Raw genomic sequence first — 11,814 nt, forward strand, 5'->3', positions numbered from 1 at the left:
AAGGTTTATAAAACTCATTGGTAATCTTATTCTAGGAAACAGGTTTACCCCCACTAGCATGACTCAGTGGTTGAGGCTCAACCTATGAACCAGGAGGTCACAGTTCGATTCCCGGACAGGGCACAGGCCCAGGTTGCTGGCTCAATCCCTGGTGTTTGGGGCATGCAGGAGCAGCCGATCAATGATTCTCTCTCATCATTGATGTCTCTCTCCCTCTCTCCCTCTCCTTCTCCCTTTCCCTTCCTCTCTGAAATCAATTTTTAAAAAAAAAAAAAGAAAGAAAGAGGTTTAGTCTGCCCTGGCTGTTGTGTCTCAGTGGTTATAGCATCAGCTCATGCACTGAAGGTTCAATTCCCAGTCAAGGGAACGTACCTGGGTTGCAGGTTAAATCCCTAACCCTAATTGGGCTGTGTGCTGGGGCAGCCAATTGATGTGTCTCTCTCACATCAATGTTTCTCTGTCTCTTTCATTCTCTCCCTCTCCCCCTTCCTCCCTCCCTTCTACTCTCTCAAAAAATCAATGGAAAAAATATCCTCGGGTGAGGATTAAGAACAACAACAAAGGAAGAAATAGGTTATATAATAGGAAGCAGTGAGTTCATATAATTGTTTTAACAAGAACATTTTCGCCCTAGCTGGTTTGGCTCAGTGGATAGGGCGTCGGCCTGCGGACTGAAGGGTCCTGGGTTCAATTCCAGCCAAGGGCACATGCCTAGGTTGTGGGCTCAATCCCCAGTGGGGGGCATGCAGGAGGCAACTGATCAGTGATTCTCTCCCATCATTGATGTTTCTATTTCTCCCTCTCCCTTCCTCTCTGAAATCAATAAAAGAAATACGTTTTAAAAAATACATTTTCATTCCATTAAAAATAAATCAAATTATGTTGTTGCAATATACATGAGTCCCTAGATCAGCAGTTCTCAACCTGTGGGTCGCGACCCCTTTGGGGGTCAAATGACCCTTTCACAGAGGTCGCCTAAGACCATCGGAAAACATATAATTGCATATTGTTTTTGTGATTAATCACTATGCTTTAATTATGTTCAATTTGCAACAATGAAATTGGGGGTCACCATAACATGAGGAACTGTATTAAAGGGTCGCGGCATTAGTAAGGTTGAGAACCACTGGACTAGATGATTTGACCAAGTCTGCCTATACTTTCAGATTACTAAATATTGTGCCTTGCAAGGATAAGACTTCAGAAGTTATATCTGTAACATTTTATGAGGAAGTTAGAATGAGTCTTTGTTGTCATTAATCCTAGAAAAGTTTCTTGTTTTTTTATTTACCACTTTGCTCTTAATCCTAACCGAATTTTTTTCTTACTCCTTAAAGGAACGGAAACCATTTTCTGTTTCTAGCACACCCACAATGTCACGATCAAGTTCAATAAGTGGAGTTGAGATGGCAGGGCTGCAAACATCTTTCCTGTCTCAGGTGATGTTTTATTTCATACTAGTGGCCTGGTGCATGAAATTCGTGCACGGGGGTGGGGGTGGTTCCCTCAGCCCAGCCTGCACCCTCTCCACCAGGGGACCACATGGGAGATGTCTGACTGCCGGTTTAGGCCCAATCCTACAGGGATCAGGCCTAAACTGGCAGTCAGACATCTCTCTCACAATCTTGGACCGCTGGCTCCTAACTGCCTCTGCCTGCCAGCCTGATCACCCTTAACTGCCCTCCCCTGCCGGCCTGGTTGTCCCTAACAGCCTCTGCCTGGTCACTCCCAACTGCCCTCCTCTGCAGGCCTGGTGCCCTGAACTGCCCTCCCCTGCCAGCCCAGTCACCCCTAACTGCCTTCCTGTGTTGGCCTGGTTGCTCCCAACTGCCTTCCCCTGCCGGCCCGGTCACCCCTGACTGCTCTCCCTTGCAGGCCTGGGTCTCCCCCAACTGTCCTCCCCTGCAGGCCTGGTTGCTCACAACTGCCCTCCCCTGCAGGCCTGGTTGCCCCCAACTGCCATCCCCTGCAGGCCTGGTTGCCCCTAACTGCCCTCCCCTGCCAGCCCGATTGCCCCTAACTGCCTTCCCCTTGCCAGCCCGGTCATTCCTAACTGCCCTCCCCTGCAGGCCTGATTGTCCTCAACTGCCCTCCCTTGCAGGCCTGGTCCCTCCCAATTGCCCTCCCCTGCTGGCCCGATTGCCCCAACTGCCCTCCCCTGCAGGCCTGGTCGCCCCTAACTGCCCTCCCCTGTAGGCCTGACCACCCCCAACTGCCCTCCCCTGCCAGCCTGGTTGCCCCTAACTGCCCTTCCCTGCCGGCCTCGTTGCCCCCAACTGCCCTCGCCAGCAGGCCTGGTCGCCCCCAACTGCCCTCTCCTGCCAGCCTGGTTGCCCCTAACTGTCTTCCCCTGCTGTCCTCATTGTCCCCAACTACCCTCCCCTGCTGGCCTGGTCACCCCTAACTGCCCTCCCCTGCCGGCCTGGTCATCCCTAACTGCCCTCCCCTGCCGGCCCGGTCACCCCTAACTGCCCTCCCTTGTAGGCCTGGTCCCTCCCAACTGCCCTCCCCTGCCGGCCCGATTGCCCCTAACTGCCCTCTCCTGCAGGCCTGATCACCCCCAACTGCCCTCCCTTGCAGGCCTGGTTCCTCCCAACTGCTCTCCCCTGCTGGCCTGATCGCCCACAACTGCCCTCCCCTGCTGGCCATCTTGTGGCGGCTATCTTGTTTGTTGGAGTGATGGTCAATTTGCATATTACCTCTTTATTATGTAGGATATGTGCTTATTCCTAAGCTGAATAATGATAAAAGGAATATGCAGGTAGCAGTTAGCCTATCATCATGATCTTGCCATTCCATAGGCAAGTCATCTGAATATTTGTAAAACTGAGGAAGTATAGATGATTTTCTGCCTTTGAGAGTTAAGACATTTTAAAGCAAGAATTGACAGATCTTTTGTTTGAACCTTATAAGGGCATACAGTCTGTACTCTCTGAATAACTGTGTGTTTTCTTAACATAGGATGAGCCTCATGATCTCTCACTTGGACCAATGTCTGTATCAGCAAGTGGAAGCAATCTTTATGAGGCTGTGAGGATGGGGGCAGGATCCAGCATTATCGAAAATCTACAGTCCCAGCTACAACTAAGGGAAGGAGAAATTACTCATTTACAGGTATTGGAAAAATTAAATATGCTATAGAAGTAGGTGAAAATTTGAGGGCCAATAAGTATACTTGAATTTATATTCACCTGAATTCTGAGCAAGTTTAGAAATAAAATGAAATAGTGGCATGTGAAGACCAAAATGTATCCTATGTTAATGATAAGGGCTGGTTGGAGAAATTCACCAAGGATAAGAGCCAAGTGAGCCTGCTGAGGGCCAGAACTGGGGAGACTGACTTACCACCATCACGGGAAATGCTGGGCTGGAGTGGGCTCCCAGGTGTGGTAGCTGCCCAGGTAAGACTTAGGCATCTGGGAGCAGAGTGCTCCTTTCAAGCAGCTTTTCCACACGTTAAAAAAAAAAAAAAGCTGTTGCCCAGCTGGCGTGGCTTAGTGATTGATCGTCCATCAGGGACCTAGAGGTCACCATTCTGATTACTGGTCAGGGCCCAGGCCCTGGCTGTGGGCTCGATCCCCAGTAGGAGTGGGGTGTTCAGGAGGCAGCCTATCAGTGTTTCTTTCTCATCATTGATGTTTCTCTCTCTCTCCCTCTCCCTTCTGCCCTCTTTAAAAAATCAATAAATAAAACATAGTTTTAAAAAAAGGAAGCTTCTGATCTGAGCATACCCATTTTATTCTTCCTGGATTTACCACTCATATAAGTTGCTCTGACTTCCCGTGAGGAATGAATAGAGCAGTGGTTCTCAACCTTCTGGCCCTTTAAATACAGTTCCTCATGTTGTGACCCAACCATAACATTATTTTCGTTGCTACTTCATAACTGTAATGTTGCTACTGTTATGAATCATAATGTAAATATCTGATATGCAGGATGGTCTTAGGCGACCCCTGTGAAAGGGTCGTTCACCCGCCAAAGGGGTTGCGACCCACAGGTTGAGAACCGTTGGAGTAGAGAGATTAGAACTACAACCTTGTGCACATGAAAGTAAACATTGTAAGTGGGAAGGGAGGAGCCGCTCATCATATCTTGCCTTTTTAAATATAATGTAGTGAGAAATGTTAAAACATTTAAACTATTTTTTGTTAAACTTGATATACTCATAAGTAAAACTTTCCTCATTTATTCCCTTTGTATGACTTTAATAAGTTGAAAATATTACTCTATTAAAGAAGATCTTGAATTGGGAAAAAATAGGTTAGAATAATCTTAATACTTATGTTTATGTAGCCCAGAATGCTATGCTTGAGGGACCAAATGAACATTTTTGGTAGTCTGTCAATATGATCAACACAGTTGGAGATACACTAAAGTATGGTTTTATTTCTCAGGGATTTTGTAGTAATTTAGAATAACTGAAATATATGCTATTTCCTTAAATTAGAGAAAAATATAAGGTTGCATAGTTCAAACAGATGCTTGAATTCTCTTTAGTTCTTTGTCTTTCATGGTACACCCTATCAGTGGTACACCTCTGAAGAAAGTTGAAACCTTTTTTTGGTCACTATTTCCTTTTACTTAAGAGCTACCTCATGGTTATATGCTGTTATACTTTTCTTTAAAAATAACACATTAAATATGTTTACATTAGTAGGAACATTAAACGAGATATATTTTTGTCTAAATTTCTTTCTGATAATGTTTCTCAGGTAGAAATTGGCAGTCTAGAAAAAACACGCTCCATAATGGCTGAAGAGCTAGTTAAATTAACAAATCAAAATGATGAACTTGAAGAGAAAGTGAAGGAGATACCCAAACTTCGAACTCAGCTAAGAGTAAGTATTCTTCACTTAAGGTGAACCTCAGATATTTTAATCCAGTTACATTAAATCTCATATTTTTAATTTATGTAAAATGCATATGTGTTAATGATTTATTTGAAAATTAGAGTATTAATATTTCATTAAATAACTTGAAGGATAAATGTTTTATCTTGCTTGTCTCATTATACAGTCAAAGCATTTTTCACAATCATGTTTAATCTCATTTGGAAAATAACTAGATTTCATTTGGCCAAGGATCATTTATAAAACACTTTTATATTATCTCCATACTACTTGTTTATTGATATTATATATATCATAATTAGCATATTTGGTATTAGTAGTCACTATTAAGCCATATTTAATTTGGGTAAATGCCAGGTAATATTTAAACCACAGTGAACCAAAGAGACTAAAATGTCATCAGATGTGCTTCAATTAATTGGAGAAATCACTGATTAGGCTATATATGGGGGAAATTGTAGGTGTAGTGGAGCGATGTGGTAAGATTGATAGCCATTTGCCCAGCCAGCATAGCTCAGTAGTTGACCTATGAAGCAGGAGGTCACAGTTCAATTCCTGCTCAGGGCACATGCCCGGGTGGTGGGCTTAATCCCCAGTGGGGGGCATGCAGGAGTTAGCTGATCAGTGATTCTCTCTCATCATTGGTGTTTCTATTCATGTCTCCCTCTCTTTTCCTCTCTGAAATCAATTAAAATACTTAAAAAAAAAAAAAGATTGATAGCCATTTGGCTTAGGGTTTGTTTTGTTTTTTAGCATTTGTAAACATTTAATTAGCATCTTTTGCATTAAAAATATTAAACACCTACATATTCAGAATTATCTTGTTTTTGTTGAAGGTTTTCACTGACAAAATTTGAGTACTCCATATGTTCCTTTTCTGGATGGATAATGATTTATTCTAAAAATCTAAAGGTCTTTGAGTTTGTGCTGTTATCCTATCTACTAAAGACGGACTATGCAAATTGACTGTCACTTTGTGACAAAGATGGTGGTGCCCACAGCTGATAAGGAGGGAATGTGCAAATTGATGCGACAAAGATGGCGGCAGCCGGACCAGGATGCTTGCGTCGTCGCCATGGCAACGACACAGGCATTCTGCCCCGCCCTCACCGCTCCGGCCCTCTGGGCAGCACGTGAAGGCGGAAGGCGGCTTTGGGTCAGAGTGAAGGCGGTGTTGGCAACCAGGGAAAGGAAGGCCTATTCTTGCACGAATCTTTGTGCATCGGGCCTCTAGTTCCTGGATAAAGCTTTACAATTTTATTTGGAGACAATGAAGAATAAATATGAGAGGCCAAGTACCATTCTGACTAGAAATAACAGCCCTGGCTGATCATAGAACACCAGACAACAAGAAATGCAATTCAGATAAAAAATTAAAAGAATGAAATGAAAATGTATTTCTCATTGCCTTAGGACATCTCTATGTACATTTGACACACTGATGCTTTTGTCTTAGGGTAATCTACTCCATGTCCTTGTGGGACATGAAAACACAGTTTTAACAAGAAGCTGTGAATTGATCCCCAGGCACTGATGGGAGAATTTGGTATGGAATTAGGAATGGGGTGGTTTATTCCTGTACTAGAAGCCCAGTGCACGAATTCGTGCACCAGTGGTGTCCCTTGGCCTGGCCTGAGGGATCAGTCCAAAACCAGCTCTCTGACATCCCCCCAGGGGTCCCAGATTGCGAGAGGCAACAGGCCAGGCCAAGGAACCCCACCTGTGCACGACTGGGGCCGAAGAGGGATTCAGGGAGTTGGCCTGCCAGGAAAGGACCACGGGAGGGCTCCAGAGCGTGTCCGGTACGTCCTGCCCAGTCCCGATCAGCCAGACCCCAGCAGCAAGCTAACCTACCGTTTGGAGCATCTGCCCCCTGATGGTCAGTGTATGTCATCATAGCGGGCAGTTGAGCAACCTTAGCATATCATTAGCATATTATGCTTTGATTGGTTGAATGGCCGAAGGGTCAACTGGACACTTAGGATATTCGGCTTTTATTAATAGGAATTAGGTCTTCCATTATTTTCATTTCTGTATGTCTTGTGTTTTTTCTGGCTCTGCTCCAATGCTTTCCATGCTGTCTGGCATCCATCAAAGAGAGGGTTGTTTCCTGGATTTGGAAACACCTTCCAAATTGTGGGGGGCACAGTGTGAGCTGGAGAGTCCCCATGCCTGTGCTGAAGCAGCAATTGAAATACTGATCTGCAATGGACTAATTTATTTATTTTGAAAAATCACTACTTCCATGGCATGTATTCAGATTTGGCTAGCATTTGTTCATGCCTACTTTGTGCTAGAATTGATTTTACACTTAACATTTGTTATTTTAATTAAATTGTTCCTTTTAAGCTCAGCTCATCAGAGGCTCCTTACACTATCTTTGTATTTTTGGATTCTTTTTTCTTTTTTCTTTTCTGGTTGGGTGTTTTTTACTTTTTTGTACTTCAAATCTTTGACTTGATTCTTGTGATCCTTTAGTCTACCGTTGGATCTCTGTATAATATTCTTTATTTCAGTCAGTGTATGCTTAATTTCTAGTTGGTCCTTTTTTCATATCCTCAAGGGTCTCACTAAACTTATTGAGGGTATTACTAAATTTATTGGTGGTTTCTAGAAAATTCTTGAAAAACCTTATAATGGTGATTTTGAACTCTATATCCAGTAGTTTGCTTTCCTCCATTTCTGTCATTTGTGACCTGTTTCTTTGCCTCTGCATTTTGGCTGCTTCCCTGTGTTGATAGAGTGGCTTTGTGTACTAGGTGTCCTATAGGGCCCAGTGGCTCAGCCTCCCCAATTACCTGAGGTGGACACTCTTGGTGCACCCCTTTGTGGGCTGTGTGCTAAGTCTTGTTGTAGTTAAGCCTTGATTGTAGTTGGTATCACTGGGAGGAATTGAACTCCAGGCCAGTTGGCTGTGAGAATCAGCTGTGTCTACAGAGGGAGAACTTCTGTGCTGGAAACACCCTTCTGGGGCAAGACTTGCTTCAGTGGGGCTTTGGTGCTCTCTGAGTCTGCCCCCTGAGTGTGTCCCTTATGGATCTGAGGAGTTGTAATCTGGATGGTCCCACTCTGACTACTGGGTAAGCTGGCTCTTGGACCTCTAAGGAGGTGCTAATTTAGCCTCTGCCGCAGGCTACCTAGCAGGAGCTAAGGAGAGATCTGCAGATTCCTCTTCTTTGTTTGGGGTTTGGAGGTGCCCAGATGAGGCCTAGCTGTGAAGCAATGCAAGCTGCTATGGGGCCTTGGGCCTTCTTTTGGATGTTCTGGGTCTCTCTGACCCAGCTGCAGTTTGTTAGGTAATTTTAGATTGCAAAGGACCAGGCCATTCATATGCAAAAGCCTCTGCCCCAGCTTGGGTGGGGTGGGGCGGGGTCTCGGGGGATCAACAGGGCAGAGCAAACAGCTATGGTGGATCCTCAGCCCTGCCCTAAGAGGCTCTGGGTCACAGTGTCCTGGTAATTGCTGCAAGCACCTCTGAGAGAAGCTGCCCTCGAGTTCCGCCTGATTCCAGACAGTCCAGTTTCTCCCCGTATGAATCTGGGTCCCTAGAGACTCGCCCGGAACTGGAGTTCAGAGCAGTCGGGAGCTTGTGTCTCCCTCCCGATTCAAAAAGACAACCGTGTCCTCAGTTGCCAGCCCTTTCCGCGTGTGCCTCTGTATCTCTGCACTTTGCTTCCGCACCTCCTCTGAGTCTCAGTGTGCTTTTCTCTTTCCTTCTAGTTGTAGAAATTCCACTCAGCCAGCCTTCCTGTGGTTCTGGATGATGTCCGTTTTGTCTTTTAGTTGTATTTTTGAAGTTGTTGTGCAAGGCAGCAATTTCCGGTGTTTACCTATGTCGCCACCTTGGTTTCTCTCTATATCATAATTTATTTAATTCCCTTGCTGGTGGCTGTTCAGGTGGTTGTGAATTTTTTGACTTGATTTTTAAAAAGTGCTATAAACAGCCAAACCGGTTTGGCTCAGTGGATAGAGCGTCGGCCTGCGGACTGAAGGGTCCCAGGTTCAATTCTGGTCAAGGGCATGTACCTTGGTTGTGGGCACATCCCCAGTGGGGGGCGTGCAAGAGGTAGCTGATCGATCTCTCTCATTGATGTTTCTGGCTCTCTATCCATCTCCCTTCTTCTCTGTAAAAAATCAATAAAATATTTTTTAAAAAGTGCTATAAACAACTTTATGCATAAATCTCCATCTGGCTCTTTCTTTAGGCATGGCTCCTAAAACCAGGGTTACTGGGCCTGCATGTGCTTTTGCTTGATGCACCTGGAGAAATGTTTTTCCATACCAGATGCTTCTTTGAGTCAGGACACAGGGTGTGAATGACCTGGTGTTCTCACACCTTCTTTTGGGTTGACAATGCTTGAATGTATGTTTGTATGTGTGGGGGACATACATAGTAGTGAATGCTACATTCTAATTCTTTTCAGATTTGCCTTTTTCTTAGCAGAAATTCTTGCTAGACCTAAACCATAAGCTTACCAGCTATGAGTCATAATTTTGTTGAAAGTGGCTATTTTACCTTTAAGATGGTCTTTACAGGTATTTTAATAAGATGTTGGGAGCAGCTCAAAAATGCTAGCCAGAAATTATTTTAATCTATCCCTATCCTCCCAGGGCACTTTAAAGTTTCTTTCGAAGGTAATCTTTGAAGTTTCTATAGAACTAAGTGTTTTCCTAAAAAGTAAAGCGATATGGCCTGACAAATATGCAAAATAAGTCTGTAGGGGGACAGAAGAGTGTTTGCCATGTTGACGGAGTTTCTTTAAGTTCCTTTACTTGCTGTTTATTCCAACAGACTAGAGCAGCCATGGGCAAACTACGGCCCGCTTGAAATGAATAAAACTAAAAAAAAAAAAGACCGTACCCTTTTATGTAATGATGTTTACTTTGAATTTATATTAGTTCACACAAACACTCCATCCATGCTTTTGTTCCGGCCCTCCGGTCCAGTTTAAGAACCCATTGTGGCCCTCGAGTCAAAAAGTTTGCCTACCCCTGGACTAGAGTATGAATTTAATTTTCATAAGAGCTGACTATATACTTTTATTTAGATTGTAATGTATTTATTGGTGACTTATGATAATATAAATATAATCAAGATGTTCTGTACAGTTACTTTACAAATTGTAAACAAATCTGTTTTGTAGGATTTGGATCAGAGATACAACACTATTTTGCAGATGTATGGAGAAAAAGCAGAAGAGGCGGAAGAACTTCGATTAGATCTTGAAGATGTAAAAAATATGTATAAGACTCAAATAGACGAACTTTTAAGACAGAGGCTCAGTTAACTTCTGAAAATTGCATTCCCATCAAACTGAATGTAATCATTTAATAACTAAATGCAGACTTTCAATAAATTCTCTTGTAGAATTAGAAAGTGGAATTTATTATAGAGATAAAACATTGGAAAAAGTTTTATAGTATATAGTAATATTTGCAGTTAAATTATTTTGTGCAATATTTGAACTTTATTTTTGAAACTATCTTTAAAGATTTATTTTTTAAAGCATCTTTTTTTTTTTTCCCATGAATAGCACCGAGATTTATTACTTTATCCTTACGTCAGTATGGTTGGGGAAGAAGAATGGTGTTCATACATTGTATTATAGATAAAAACTAATTATATCTATAATTTATATGTTTGTATATATTGAGAACATTTAATGAGTGATATTGACATATTGAAACTTTGAAATCTTTCACACTTAAATCTTCAACATTTCTATTTACTGCTCATGAAAATGGGTATTAAGTGTCCAATATTAAAAAAATATTAAACTTCCTGTTACTAAATTTTGAACTTAATATTTTTCCTTTAAAGTAGAAGTCACACTGACACAGGAGATTAAAGGATGAATAATTTAAGTTAAAAACATTTTTGTGGCCCTAGCCGGTTTGTGTCTCAGCGGATAGAACCTGCAAAGGGTCCTGGGTTCGATTTCCAGTCAAGGTCACATACGTTGATTGCAGGTTCCTCCTGGCCCAGGCCCTGGGTTGGGGCTCCTGCAGGAGGTAACCAATTGATGTGTTTCTCTCACATCAATGTTTCTTTCTGTCTTTCCCTCTCTCTTCCACTCTCCCTAAAAATCAATAAAAAATATCCTCGGGTGAGGATTAACAACAACAACAAAAAAAACTAAAACATTTTTGTGGTCAAGATTTATTTTACCCAGATTCCACAATTAAGTCTGTACAAATTGTGTTACTGTCTGGAGCAAGCTAAGCTGTGCAGTTATCTAGGCATGGTTGGATAATGGGGAAAATGTGCTCAGAATGATTTGTGATGGTATCAGTAACATTTAAGCGATTTTGAAGAGGTTTTGTTTGTACTACCCTATGAAATGAATCAACATAATAAAATTAATATAATTTTCTCTTGAAAATACTTTCACATTTTGTAAAACCTTATTTTTAGCACATTAAAAGTGAATGTTATAGAACATTCATAACAAAATGTAGGAATCAATTTAAATTTGGCATTTGCAATTCTGTGTAATTTTATTTTTTTTCTTGAACCTTTAAACACAAAAATAGGGCAAAATAGCTTTTAAAAATAGCTATGCCTTCTTCCAAATGTTATTTTATTCAGAAGTTAACCAGTCTGTGTTGTATACTTATGAAATATTTTAATTTTAATAGCTTTTATTACTGAAAGTCATGTAGCTGCCTTTACTTACAAAATAAAAACTTTCAATTGTGAGTTAAATTTTAAACACTAGAACTTTGGAGTATAACTATAAGTAAGCCGTGTTAAGGAATGGAATGCTTTTCAGGGCAATTCAAGTGACATTCTTTTTCTTTTCTTTTTGTATTCCAGACCGCATTCCTGGCACTGGATTTCTGATGTTTATTTAGCATTAGTAGATATTCTTTCAAAGTGAGCCAAATTCATAAAATTAACTTTCTATATTTTAGTGGTAAGATCAGTGTAATTGCTTTTTGTCTCCTTGATATTTTTTTTTTT

The 11,814-nt window shown here is 42.0% G+C and overlaps 1 protein-coding gene across 1 annotated transcript in view; it reads left to right on the forward strand.

Moving 5' to 3' along the window:
• The window catches only part of TMF1 (TATA element modulatory factor 1), a 38,396-nt gene extending 27,167 nt beyond the window's left edge, over positions 1-11,229 (forward strand). The window contains exons 14-17 of the mRNA XM_081106189.1: positions 1,338-1,439; positions 2,962-3,114; positions 4,713-4,838; positions 9,995-11,229. Coding sequence (XP_080962315.1) covers positions 1,338-1,439; positions 2,962-3,114; positions 4,713-4,838; positions 9,995-10,138 — 525 coding nt within the window. The 3' untranslated portion in view covers positions 10,139-11,229. The remainder of the gene's footprint in view (positions 1-1,337; positions 1,440-2,961; positions 3,115-4,712; positions 4,839-9,994) is intronic.
• Positions 11,230-11,814: the final 585 nt, after the last annotated feature.

This window comes from Myotis nattereri (genome assembly GCF_964212035.1).
Source record: "Myotis nattereri genome assembly, chromosome: 14".
NCBI lineage: Eukaryota > Metazoa > Chordata > Mammalia > Chiroptera > Vespertilionidae > Myotis > Myotis nattereri.